This window comes from Cyrtonyx montezumae, unplaced genomic scaffold, assembly GCF_038088225.1.
Source record: "Cyrtonyx montezumae isolate F1298 unplaced genomic scaffold, pur_monq_1.0 scaffold_3, whole genome shotgun sequence".
NCBI lineage: Eukaryota > Metazoa > Chordata > Aves > Galliformes > Odontophoridae > Cyrtonyx > Cyrtonyx montezumae.
Genome location: NW_027072034.1, coordinates 93,536,391 through 93,550,315, shown reverse-complemented (window position 1 = coordinate 93,550,315; position 13,925 = coordinate 93,536,391). Strand labels below are relative to the sequence as shown.

Here is a 13,925-nt window from a genome sequence, read left to right as displayed (position 1 = left end):
CAAACAGGTTTTGGATTAAGCTGCTTTTTAGAAGAGTTCGTTGGTTTTTTTCTATGGTGCACATGAACAGAAAATAATTCATTAAGGAATTTGAGCTTAAAAATCTCAACAAATCAAAACAATTGTGAGCAGAATTCTACAGCTGCAGTATAAATGCGGGCAGATGGCCATGGAAACTGGTTCTTTCCCTGTTCTAGTTAAAAAGGACTGTTACTTGCAGTAGCAACACATTTTAAGTGTTGCCCCAAGCAAATACAAGCTTACCTCCTTGCAAATTCCTTGGTACTTCTATTACTGAGGAAACCTCTGTACTTTTTATGTGCACATTAGAATAGAAAATACCTGAAGATATTTGTCCCACCTTCTATTTTCCTGAAGAATTCACCGCTGCAGTACCTAAGAGGTCTTCCCAGCTAGATTACATCTTTTTGGAACAGTTGGTGGTGGAAATGAAAATTTTATGTATTTATTTATCTTTGCTTTGTTGTAAAAAAAATTTTCTGGGAGATATTTAATCAAATGCCAGCTCTGCAGGGGACGTGCCGCACATGGAGAAAGATACTGCTATCCTGTTCTCACATTGCTTTTGCTGCATTGTTGTAGTGTGCACTGCTAAAGCCATTCAACTCTGAAAAACTGGAATAAGAGATAAGAAAAAACACAGATGCATTACTGACTGCCAGTGCTATTCCAGTGTCAGATCAAGGACTCCTAACACAGTACTGCTGCTGATTCCTGTCAGAACATGCATAATAAAAAAATTGAGAGAGGATAAATACAAGACTCAGGTTAGTGCTATTTTTAAGAACAATCAGATAACTTATCAGACAAAGGGTATGGAAAAACTTGGGATGGCAGAACCTTTTTTGTCTGTTAGACATCACTGGTATTGCTATCTTCAATACTAAATGAATAGGTAACATTTAAAATATTATAAACTGATTAGTCTGCGCGATTGCAAAGACACAGACCAGTATTGTGTGCTTAGCAAAACACAGAAATATTTAGTTATGGAAACATAAGTAATGTAAATAAACCTGCTATGGTTACTCTGTGCGACTATAGAAGACAAATGTGGTTTTTCAGCTATGCCACAACAAAGGAATTGCGTACGACTTCATTAATTTTTCCCATCAATTGCCTGATAAAACAAGAGATGTGTTTTGATGATCACAAGAATGGCAGATGAGAAAAATAAACCGAATAATACTAATACTGAATCACTCTTCCCTTAAAATAATAATCCATTTTTTTTCAGTTCATTGCTACTCCCATATCCTAAATCATTCATTCTCTCCAGCCACAGTACAATAGGTTTCACCAGAATATTTTTTCAGTGGTGTGTGAAATTAGATCTAAATAGCTGACTTAACAGGATAGTGAATCCTGAATGTATTAGAATCTAACCAAAGTTAAATTACATACGTTAAATAAAGTCTGAGTGTGTTGTTTATTACGATGACCTTAGTGCAAGCATCTAGGCTTCACTTCTTTCTGCTCCTCCACAGCACATTAAAATCATTAGAAAGTCTACCAATCAGTGAGCTCAGGATGAGGAGATTCTCTGTCTCTTTACATTGGAAGATTTTTAATAGATGGATTTATCAGAAGTAATAGCCCAGAAAGTTACAAAAAGAGAATACTGGTTTCACTCATTCATTTCTCTAAACTACATCTCCAAAAGCTTTTTTATTGCATTTAACATGTTCTCACACACCTTTGTGAAAGATCAGCACACAGCTATTGTCCACAAGAAATTCTATACTGAAGACACATAAGTTGCACACTCTTCAGGTGATTCTCAACAACTTGTACTGACAAACACTACAGAGACAGCCTTTTCTCCATCACAACTTCATGAAGTGGCTTCTAAAGAAATGATTGCTAGATTAGAACTAAAATAATGCTTACACTAGGCTCTAAGTATTTTAATTAAAGCAAGATCCCATGGCCTGTAGAATACCAAATAACCTTATTTCACATTGATGAAGTGTTCACGCATCACAGCCCTGAAATAGATATAACTCTATGTTTATTTCTGTGGCTGCATGCATATCTGTGTACATGCACATATGTGAATGGGCATGCAACCAAGAAGGCAAGTGGCAGAGATATGTTTCACATCCCAGGGGGTATTTTGCAATCATCATTCTTTTACACTACATACACTACAGGTTTCTTTATTCTATGTGGTTGTTGATGACACCTGTGAAGTTATAGTATGCAATTTCTACATCTATAAAGGATTCAAACATCAGAAGGCAGAGCTGTAGGAGAGGTGTTAGGGAAGACAACACTGAGCTGGCCGCTGCTTGCTGCAGTTAAAACCAAAAGGAGCCAACATCAGTATTCCAGCTCTGCACCTTGTCCTATATGGATGAATGACAACAAGCTGACCAAGGGCTGCACCAGAAAACAAAACACTGAAATCCCTGTAGTCACCAAAAATCAATAGGCTGGAATGCCAGTTGTCTTTAATTTGCCCCTTCCTTGCCCTGGAGGGCCTGGACACCAGAATAAAACATCAGGAGAAGGCAGACAGATCAGAATGTGACTAGGAGTTTACATCAGCAGTTAAGTGGCCCTCTGCACCAAGAGAAATCACAGTGGATTAGTGTGGCCAGAATACCAAATACTAAATACAAGACAGATCACAAACGAGTATTTTGTCATCATAAATAAGTGATCAGTAACAAACATCTGCTTCATGATTAGTTTCTTATGAAAACAAAACAAAACAAAACAAAACAAAACCAACTGATATTTAAACTAAGGATGGGTCCCAGAATGACATGGAAGTATCTCAGGTAACAGGCAAGGAGACCACACAGTGTTTGTATATCAGCAAATAGATTCTTTTCCCCAAGATCAGAGATTGCAAGAGGTTTACATGTGAAATACTGGAGATCCAATATAGGGTTGACATGGAAAAAAACAGCTCCCTCCCACTTTCCCCATGGACGTGGTTTTGAGGTATGTTATTACAGATGTACATTTAAATATAGTTCAGATAAGACTGAAGCTGAGGAGACACTGTTGGTTTGTAAATTATATATATCTTTATATCTCTTGTATTTATATGCAGCTTTTACTTATATACTGTCCAAACAATGTTTACAGTAGGCACCAAAGAAATGAAAGCAAAGCTAAAATACTGTTTCTTTTAGGAGTTCTGTAATAGAAAAAAACTTTTCAGCAATGTTTCTGTGTGCATGTGATTATTTTAATCACTCCCATCATTAAATACACCTCAGACTACATTAATATACAAGAGTGAAGAACACTTAAAACTCATGTACTTACTTATGCATATATCCATCTGCGTTCCCTGTTAAGTTCATCTGCATAACAGTCTGAAACTCTGTCTCATTGCAGCAGTATTTAAATACTGTGTTGTTATGGTGACAGCAAAAGATGTAAGATTTATTGTCAGAAAGACGGGGGCAGTGAAAACCAAAGTGGTAGCGTCCTTTGTAGTCTGTATATGGCTCGCAGACCCGAAAATGTGCGGACAACGCTGTAAAAAAAAAAAGAGAACATGGGCTTTGTGAGTCATTTCTGTTATCCGTGCACTATGAACTATAGTTTTTCATTGGTTAAGCTTAAGAAACTGTTCTTTGATTTCTGAACATGTTAATATTTCTGAACTTTCAACATTATGACATTTTACACTAATAAATATAGCATTTAGCATTTTGTTGTTTTTTGGCTTTTACTATTGCTATGATTCCAATAGCTATCTTTTCTTTCAAGGGAAGAGAAGGACTGGATTGGCCCATGCCAAGAAACACAAAAGTACTTAGGAAAACATCTTCATAGTGCACACATTAAATACACAGATATCCACAAAGACCCAACAGTCTTCATGTTTGATTTTCCAGTGATGAATTCATAAGAACATAAAGCTGATGTAAAAACTGTAACAAAAGTTTGAAGATGCTTGTTCTACAGTCACTGTTATTGACAGAAGTCTCTCCCTATAAAGGTAACTCTTTGATAAGGATTATTCTGTGAGATTTAGGAAGTACAAAACAGTTCAACAGATCTGAACAATTCTCAATTTGCAATGAGACAGAACTAACAGAAATACAGTTACTCCTGGGAATTCTTACAGGTCTTCTTTATTAAATTCTCATATAAAGTGTTTATTATACCTCTGAGAACCCTTTTGCCACGATTGTCAAAATGATTTTATCATTGCTTTTCCTAAAACAAACAAACAAACAAAAATGAACAAACAAACCAACAAAAAAAAAAAAAAAAAGGAAAGCTCTTCCATTGTGGTTGTTAATCATATACATGTGAACTCTTTGTACATCTGAAAAGTCTTGTACAAGAAAAGCTCCATACACTGCCACCATTCTAACTGATTCAGATTTTGGGAAAGGTCTTGAAGCATTTAAGGCTACATGTACCACAGAGTGCCCAAAGGCCTTCCACTCTGAAGAGAGCAAAATATAGAAAGCAAGAATCTGAATACAGAAACACATGTTTTTACTCTGATTAGAGAACAGAGACAACAATGAAGCTCTGGGCAGCTATGGTTTATGAGGCTGGAAGAATTAACTCTTGTGACTTGGTGTATGATTTGCATATCTGTTTATCAGTACATGAGGATACACATAATGACTTGCATGGATTTAGGTTAACTATACAGCATCTCTGTTGACTGGAAATCATGTTTTCTCAACATTATTTTCAAGTTTCTCACACTCTTTTTCTGTGGACCTCGCCAAATTTTAATGATCATTGCAGTGGAAATGACTTCTCTATTTATGTGTATAGAGGGAGTACAGAACAAATAAAAGAGCATTAAACAGAGCACTAAACTGAGGAGAAAACAAGGTCATGTACTCCCCTCTGAATGAAGTAAAATCACTCTAAACATTTTACAGTCTGAAATATGTACTTTTTTTAATATCTAAACTGAGGCCTGAAAAATTGCATGAGGATCTCATGAAATCTACAGCAGTGCAGGAATTTATTTGCATCTTCTCATGCCAAGTTTATTTTTTCAGCTACCTGAAACACAACCTTTGGTATTAAGACGTGTGGTTAGAATGCAAACTTAGGTTTTGTAAACAAAAATATCTCAAGGAAAAAAACAAAACAAAACAACAAAAAAACTCCAGCAAAACAGATATCTATTTGGATGAGGGCCTCCAAGGACAATCAAACATAAAATCTGGTTCGCCCTCTATGAAAGTTCCTATCTCCACTAGTCTGTATTTCTACTGATTGAAGATCTCACAGCAGCTATCCTCCTAAAACTGACCTCAGCTCCATTCCTAAAATTAGTTAAGATGAACCTAAGCTCTAGTATTAGTAAAGCACAGTATATTCAGAGAAGTAATCTTAGATATGGATTGGTATGATAATGCAACTATTATGTGTGTCATGAACACACACACACTTGTCATTATTACTTTAACAACAGAGAAAATTCCTTCATGGGTGATGTCAGTCAGAAATTGAAGTGCTTGTGGAATGCTGTGATTTTCAAAGGAACACAGATACTGAGAAAATTAACTACGCATCTGTTCTTGGCCCTGCTTAGAAAAAGATCTGTTTTCCAAATATATATAACGTGTACAGGATTTTTCTTTCTTTAGACTTAGGTGACCCTCTGTAATTCTTACAATAAATGTGCAAGTTCAAATTTTGTAGCAACATCCACAAAGCAGGTAAACACAATGACATGTATTTGTTTGAACAATACTAACTTCTCCCTCTCCCTGTCCCAACACTTTAATTATCATAGCAGTAAAATGTAAGGGTTCCATGACTGATACAGATTTGAAAAATCACGATGTTTGGCCCAACCTCTGCCCAGGTAGGGCCATCAAAGAGCTGGAGCTGAGAGTGATGTCCAAACAGCTTCTGAAGATCTCCAAAGAGGAGGCTTCACAACCTCTCCAGTCAACCTGTGCCAGGGCTCTGTCAACTGCACAGGATGAAATTGCTTCCTAGTGTTCATAGGGAATCTCCTGTATTCTAGTTTGTTCCCATGGCCTCTAGTCCTGACATCAGACAACCCTGAAAAGAGCCTGGCTGTGTCGTCTTTGCATATTCAGATATTTATATACATAGAATCATAGAATCATAGAATAGAATCATAGGGGTTGGAAGGGACCTCAAGAGATCATTGAGTCCAACCCCCCTGCCAAAGCAGGTTCCCTACACCAGGTCGCACAGGTAGGCATCCAGGCGGGTCTTGAATATCTCCAGGGAAGGAGACTCCACAACCCCCCTGTGCAGCTGTGCCAGTGCTCCGTCACCCTCACCGTAAAGAAGTTCTTGTGCACATTCGTGCGGAACCTCCTGTGCTGCAGTTTCTGTCTGTTCCCCCTTGTCTTGTCTCCACACACTGCTGAAAAGAATCTGGCCTCACCACTTTGTCTCCCACACCTCAGATATTTATAAACCTGGATCAGGTCCCCAGTTCACTTAGCCTTTCTTCATAGGGGAGATCCTCCAGGCCCTTCACCATCTTTGTGGCCCTCCCTTTCCAAGAGATCCCTCTTTTTTGTACTGGGGAGCCCAGAACTGGACACAGTACTCCAGATGAGGCCTCACCAGGGCAGAGTAGAGGGGGAGGATCACCTCCCTTGACCTGCTGGCCATGCTCTTTTTAATGCATCCCAGAATGCCATTGGCCCTCCTGGCCACGAGAGCACACTGCTGGCTCATGGTCAACCCGTCGTCCACAAGGACACCCAGGTCCCTCCCCTCAGTGCTCCTCTCCAGCAGGTCATCCCCCAGCCTGTACTGGTGCATGCAATTATTCCTCCCTAGGTGCAAGACTCTACACTTGCTTTTGTTAAATTTCATCTGGTTTCTGACTGCCCAGCATAAATTCTGACTGCCCATACATAAATGAGACTGCCCTGAGACTTCTTCTGTCTAGGCTAAACAGTCTCAGCATTTCCTGATATGAGAGATACTTCAGAAATTTCTTCATTCAGTGAACTATTGTTGGTTTCTTTCCATTATCTCTGTCTCTCTCTTGTAAAGAGGAACCTAGAGCTGTACACATTATTCCTGATGTGGCCTCAGCAGTGCTGAGTAGAGGGGAAGGATCACCTTCTTCAACCTGCTGGCAACACTCTGCAACCATTATTAGCCATCTTTACTACAACAGCACTCTGCTGGTTCATGTTCAACTTGAAGTACAGCAGGATGCCCTGGTCCTTTTCTGCCAAGTTGCTTTCCAGCTGGGCAGCCCCAGCATGCACATGTGAATGTTCCTGCCTAGTGGCAAAGACTTTCATTTTCACCTGTCTAACTACGCAAGGTTCCTGTTAGCCCAGTTGTCCAGCTTGTCCAGGTCCCTCTGGAAAGCAGTATGACCTTCTGGCCTCTCAGCCGCTGCCCACTTCTATATCATCAGTAAACTTTCTGGGGGTGCACTCTCTTCCATCATCATTTTAGTTTTAACTATGCACATTTATTCTTATTTATTTTTATTTTAAGCTGAGACCTATTACATGGAAGAAATTCATAAACCAAACAGAGCATTTCGCTAATTTTTTGATTTCCAAAAAGACCAGGAGCTTGATTCAATTAAACACAAGACTCTGGTGACAGCTAAGATTTCCCCAGTCTGTCCCCCCTGTTCTCCAGCTTTCAGTGGAAGAGGTTCAGGTCTCTCATAGCTCCAGTGCATACATAGATGATCTAGAGCAAATCAGATGGCATTAAATTCACATGGTTAAGCTCTTGTAAAGTGCCCCAAGTGTTCTGTAAATGTTTGATGCCTGCTTGTAGGGGTGCATTACACACACTCTGATGCACATAGTTCTACTAATCATTGTTACTAGGAAAAAAACAGCCATGTCTAATGTCAACAAGCAAAAAGAACACTGACCTTGTTTCTTATAGTCATACAAATCAGCATATCAAGGTAATGTCTACCTGGTGTTTTACTGCAAATCTTTTTGCAGTCAGGGAGCTCACCTCTAAGTCACATTTCTAGACCTAGTATACCTGAGTGAAGTGATAGCCTTCATGGAGTAGCCTTGCACATCAATAGTGGCATTTATCCATGGCATTTTTGTTCACAGTACTGAGCAGAAGAGCATCCATCTAATCTTCCTCTGATAAATTGCCTGCTTCAGATGCTTCAAATGAAGACATACCTATATTATAGAATAAGCTGTGCAAAAAATGTTCTACTAAGATACATACAAGGGCTATTTCAAAAGTAATGCCTCCTATTTTATAATGTTGGCCAGCTGTGTTAGAGGCACGTGATGGTGGTATGGACGCAGAGGATAAACCTACCCACCAACAAGCTGTTACATTTTGTTGCTGTGTGACAGATGGCAGCAGAGGGGCAGCATGACAGAATGGTGTCTGACATAAAAGTGTGGAGGAAACAAAGGTTTGGAATTGCATTCTTCCATGTGAAAAAAATTGCACCCATTGACATTCACTGACATTTGCTGAACATTTGTGGAGATCAAACAGTGGCTGTGAGTACAGTGAGGTGGTGGGTGGTGTGTTTCAGCAGTCGCAACAAATTATAGTGGGTCTCCTCTGCTGGTACAGATTTTCACAAGCGCAGCATGCAGGTACCAGTTCATCACTGATGAAAATTAACAACCAGTGTTGGTGACTATGTTGAGAAACAGTGTTTTGTAGCTGAGAATTTGCACTATCCAATAGTGTTATCATGCTCTTTGCATCTGTTATAGTTTTCACAGAAATAAATAGGAGGCATTACTTTCAGACCAATCTTCATATATATCTCATTACACCTGCATTTATCATGCTTATTTGATATATAATTAGATGAATGTTATGACATTATATATGTAAAATGCAGGCATATATATATATATTTGGTACGGTGCCTTTTTCCTTTAAAAGTGTCACATTACTACAACCACTTAGTAATTTATATGTAATTCCTACAGCTTAGCTTGGGTCAATTTTAGCCAGATAAAACTACTGTGGGAGAACAACAGCCCTGTGAGGTTATGCCTGATTTGTATATGCTTCTAATGCATGTCAATAGAACTAAAACTCATTATGTTTCATAAGCAATGGAATATTTCCATGCTTCTAGAATTATCCAGTGTTGAGAGAGAGACTGCATTATGAGAATGCATTACAAGGCTCCAGGACTTTGGAAGGTTTAGATTATTCTTCAGTGCAAAGTAGTTTACCTATTAGCACATGCGAAATGTTCTCTCATCCATAGACATGTTTTTTGACCATTTTAGAAGGAAAACTAAACACAGCTGACTTTGGGGATGAAAACATGGGGAAGGGTGACTATACAGAGGAGGGAAAATGGAAGATAACATTGGGCCAGAGCATGGGTTAAGCTTCTAATAAAATGTATTCCCAAACAAACCCTTAAATAGTAAAATGTGTGTTAGTGATTAAAATAAATGAAAAGAAAGAGCACGAAGTGATATTTGAGCTCTGGTCTGAATTTGAAAGTCACAGAGTGGTGGGTTAACCCTGGTTGGCAGCTATCACCAGAGTCGCTTGTGAACTCTTCCTTCGAATGAGAGGGGGGAGAAAATCACAAGGGCAAAGTGAGAAAACTCGTGGGTTGAAATAAAGGCAGTTTAATTTATGAAGAAGAACAGAAGAAAAAAAATAAGTGACAAGAAGGCAATCACGTACCACCAGCAGAGAGATGTCTAGTCCATTCCCCAAGCAATGACAATTTTTGAAAAAAAAACCCCACAAAACAACAAACTCTTGTCCCAGCTTTATGGCTGGGCATGACATTATCTGTTCTGGAATGTGACTTCAGTCAATGTGGTTCAGGGGTCTGGCTGGGCAGACCCAGTGAGAAATGGAAAATGCCTTGATGCTGTTGTAAGCAGTGTCCAACAACAGCTGCAGCGCTGGTGTGTTATCAAGGCTGCTTTGGTCTCCAGTCTAAAACACAGTGCCACAGAGGCTGCTGGAAAGAAAAATAATCCCACCCAGCCAACTGCAGTACAGCGTGAAAAAGCATTACATAGTTTACAACAAATTCACTTGCTGTATTTGCTTATTGGATCTCTGATTCCTAGAGCAAACTAAAGTATAATGTTTTACAAAATATGTTTTTGTTTTTTTTTTAATAACTTAAATCCCACGCACAAAAGAGCCTTATCTCTACAGAAATACTTTGGATGAAAGTAATGTAACTGAAAGGCTCTGAGTTGTCTGTTGCAAAGATGGCAGCTGCTTCAGGAGTGGATTTGCATGTACAAATTCTCATCCTGCTTTTGAAAGGCATTACTGAACAGGTTGATGATGTAGATGCTCCTACCAGTTCCCACTAATTTCCAGAGAACAGTCTGTCATGCTTCAAATGACCGATTTGCACTCATCTAAAAATGTATCCACTCTACCATAAAAAGTAAACAGCCAGTGTACATCAAGCTGCTACTTCCATAGCTGTTCATGGTTAATCTGTGTAATGCTGATTTTTTTAAATTTTAGTTACATAGTTTTTCAAGTACCAAAGTTTTGAGAACGGCTGATCGTTGTAACTTTTCCAAATAAATACATACAAATATTCATATATTTACATTTTACTTAGCACAACACCAGTCATTAGAGTCTCTGACAATTTTGCTATATAAATATTCATATTTTAATTGAAAGGATAATTACTGTAACATGGAAATAATGTCAAATTTTGCTTGCTAATAAAAGCTTTGCTGCCATCCCTGATGTATTTCAATCCATTACACAAATTTAACTATCAATATTCCTGTAGAGTAAAAATAGGCATTACAGTGGTCTGAAAGGATATTCTTACAGTATGACTGCATGCTTCCTTTCCTCTATTAGGCACTCTCTATTCAGTCAGTACAATTTATACATGTCCACATATTCTGAAATTGTGCACCATTGTGATAACACTGAAACAAAATTGGTCTGAAGTTTCAGCATAGAAAATCTGATTATTTATTTATTTATTTATTTTCCTTCATGGAGCCATGGTGTGTTTCTCCCTTTTCTGAGAACATTTTGCCCATGTTGGGAAATTATGTCTCCCTTCTATATATTCTATTCTATATTTCTATTATAACTACTTCTGCATGCATCATTACAGGTTAGGGGATAACCTGCTGGAGAGGAGCTCTGCAGAAAAGGACATGGGGGTCCTCACAGACAAGAGTTTGGCCAAAGAGCCAGAAGCGTGCCCTGCTGGTCAAGAAGGCCAACGGTATCCTGGGGTGCATTAAAGGAGCACAGACAGCAGGTGGAGGGAGGTGATCCTCCTCCTCCACTCTACCCTGGTGAAGACACATTTAGAATACTGTGTCCAATTCTGGACTCCTCATTTAAAAAAAGGCAGGGATCTCCTAGAAGGAGTCCAGCAGAGGGCCAAAAAGACAAAAGAACTTCTAGAGCACCTCCTGTACGAGGAAAGGCTGAGTAACCAGGGTCTGTTCAGCCTGGGGAAAAGAAGACTGAGAGTGGATCTGATAAATATTTATAAATATCTAAATAAAGGTGGGGGGTAAATGAATGAGGCCAGACTCTTCTCAGTGGTGTTTGGTGATAGAACAAGGAGCAATGATCTAAAGCTTGAACAGAGAAGTTCCATACTAACATGTGGAGGAACTTTATGATACAGCTGTTGGAGCACTGGAACAGGTTTCTGAGAGAGGTTGTGGAGTCTTCTATGGAGATATTGAAGATCTATCTGGATGCCTACCTGTTCAACCTATTGTAGGGTACTTGGTTTGGCAGGGGAGTTGAATGTGTGGATCTCTTGAGGTCCCTTCCAACTCCTAAGATTCTGTGATTCTAGCCACACAGCTAAAACTACCAAATTTTATCCCCATCCTTAGCCACTACCACAGTACCTGACCTAAGACATTTGCTCTACTGCCATTCTTTCTCTCCTTTTCTGACAAAAAGTTGGGCGGGGACTTTGGGAGTTGGGCCCTGAGAACAGCTACTCTGGGAACGTGAATGTTACTTGTGCCCTTTCCTTCTTCCTGCAGATCCAACTACAGTTGCATTTCCAATTGCTGAGTGCAGTTTGCAACCATGCATATAGAGTTAAGAACTTTAATGTGGTGTGTACATCAAAAATTGGAAGAGTTGCACAATCTTACAGACAGAAGTCTGCAAATCTAAGAAACTCAAGAAGTTTTGCCTTTAGATTTTCACTTCAGGTCAGTTTAAGAGTGGTGTTTGCTTAATTTCAGTGAGAGTAGCAGTCTCTTTTTTCCTCAACACTCTCAGTGCATGAAGCCTTTAGTTTTCCTATACAGAAACTGATCTTAGACCAAAAGAGTACACTCATGCTGGCAGCAAAATAATAGATAATAAATTTTAACCTTCCATCCATGTCCTGTGAAGGGTCATTTAGCAATGGCTAAAATCCAGTCTTACAGATGTCAGTTGTAAAATTCTCCAACAAATGAAATTGGGATAGGATGAAAGGCTTGTGGTGACTCCAGATGAAGCCTGAGATCTACACATTAATAATGTGTAGAGTAGTTAAGGTACATTTACAAATACTATAGTTTCTGACATTTATAGATAAATCATGTAAGAACTAAATGTTGTATATAATTAGTTTCAAATAAAAAACTGCACTTCAGAAGCACTGATTTTCATCTCCTAGAAGAAAAAAACATGTCAGCCCACTGTTTTTTGTTTAGGTTTGAGGCAACAAGTGTTGATGTAGCAGCAGATGACTAATGCTGTTTGCACTCATAGTGGAATCATCCGTTCTACTGGAACACAGGTATATTTAAATTATCTCAGGTGATCTTTAGTATAAGTCCCCTAAAATGAGCAGTAAAAGTATGAAAACATTATAAAAATCAAAAGAAGAGACTGGAACAGCTGGAGCAGTTTTGCGGTGTTTGATCAGTGGGATACAATCACTGAAGTCTTCTTGAATAACTGACTTCTTTTACACTAGGGAAATAGCTTTCTGAAATGTCTTTAATCTGCAAAAATACAAAGAGATTGCTCTGACCCTTCATGTCTGATTCTTGTATAATTACATCATATCGAATGAGTACTCATCTCATACAGTTAAAGTTCCATGTTCAATCATTCACATATGTACGTATTTTTGTGTACACACATAAAAACCTAGTGGTGCAGATTTTGTCTTTTCTTTTAAGCAAGCTGAAAAACTACTATAGCAAAACAATGCATTTTTATTTCAAACTAGGTCAGTGCCCCACCACCTCTGCTTTCTTAAACTGAATTTTCAATTGCATTTCACATTTCAGCTTTAGTTGTTAGATGAAAAGATGTTTTCCTTGTTATTCAATTAGCAGTTCATTCGAACATTTTGGTTTTGTAGAAATTTTTTATCAAATTGCAACATTTTTTTTTCCCCATGACACTGATAGATAAATTCAAGGTATGAAAGTTACCTGCTGACAAGAGTAATGAAAGTAGAACCATCAGCACATTCAAGGACTGTTGACCACAACTTGTCATTGTTGGCTTTCATTGGTCCATTAGAGAATCACCTGTTTGATGAGATGAAAAGTCATGGTTAATTGTCTGTTTCATTTCACTTTCATTTGTTCAAACATTTACTTCCCCAAAAAGCTTTGGTTAATTGAAATTGCTTCACACAACAAGAAAAAAACAAAAACAAAAACAAAAGCAAAAAACACCATACTTCTTTCTGGACTGGGTTCTATAAAAGAAATAATTTTCTATTATTCATTTCTCATTTTAACCTGAAGGTGCAGTTATTTACACACTTTTCATTAACTCAGGGTAAAGATAAATCATATAAAGTCTTTATTGGATATTCACACTTCCCCTGTCATCTGAGATCAGCAAGATTGTGCTAGTTTTATTATCACACGAATGGGCTGTTGTATTATGCCTGTGAGAACTAGAAGGATATAAACAACATAAAAATAAATTATCTGCTTTGGAAAGTCGATCTGTTTCACCCCAATAGAGGGTGCAGT

The 13,925-nt window shown here is 38.4% G+C and overlaps 2 protein-coding genes across 3 annotated transcripts in view; one reads left to right on the top strand and one right to left on the bottom strand.

Moving 5' to 3' along the window:
• Positions 1 to 13,925, top strand: part of PARVB (parvin beta) — a 264,535-nt gene that overhangs the window by 180,707 nt on the left and 69,903 nt on the right. The window lies entirely within an intron of this gene.
• The window catches only part of SHISAL1 (shisa like 1), a 77,302-nt gene that overhangs the window by 24,764 nt on the left and 38,613 nt on the right, over positions 1 to 13,925 (bottom strand). For both annotated transcript variants that reach the window (XM_065741044.1, XM_065741043.1), the window contains exons 2-3: positions 13,371 to 13,469; positions 3,304 to 3,517 (exon numbers count right to left, since the gene is read on the bottom strand). In XM_065741044.1, the coding sequence (XP_065597116.1) occupies positions 3,304 to 3,517; positions 13,371 to 13,437 (281 nt within the window). In that variant the 5' untranslated portion in view covers positions 13,438 to 13,469. The remainder of the gene's footprint in view (positions 1 to 3,303; positions 3,518 to 13,370; positions 13,470 to 13,925) is intronic.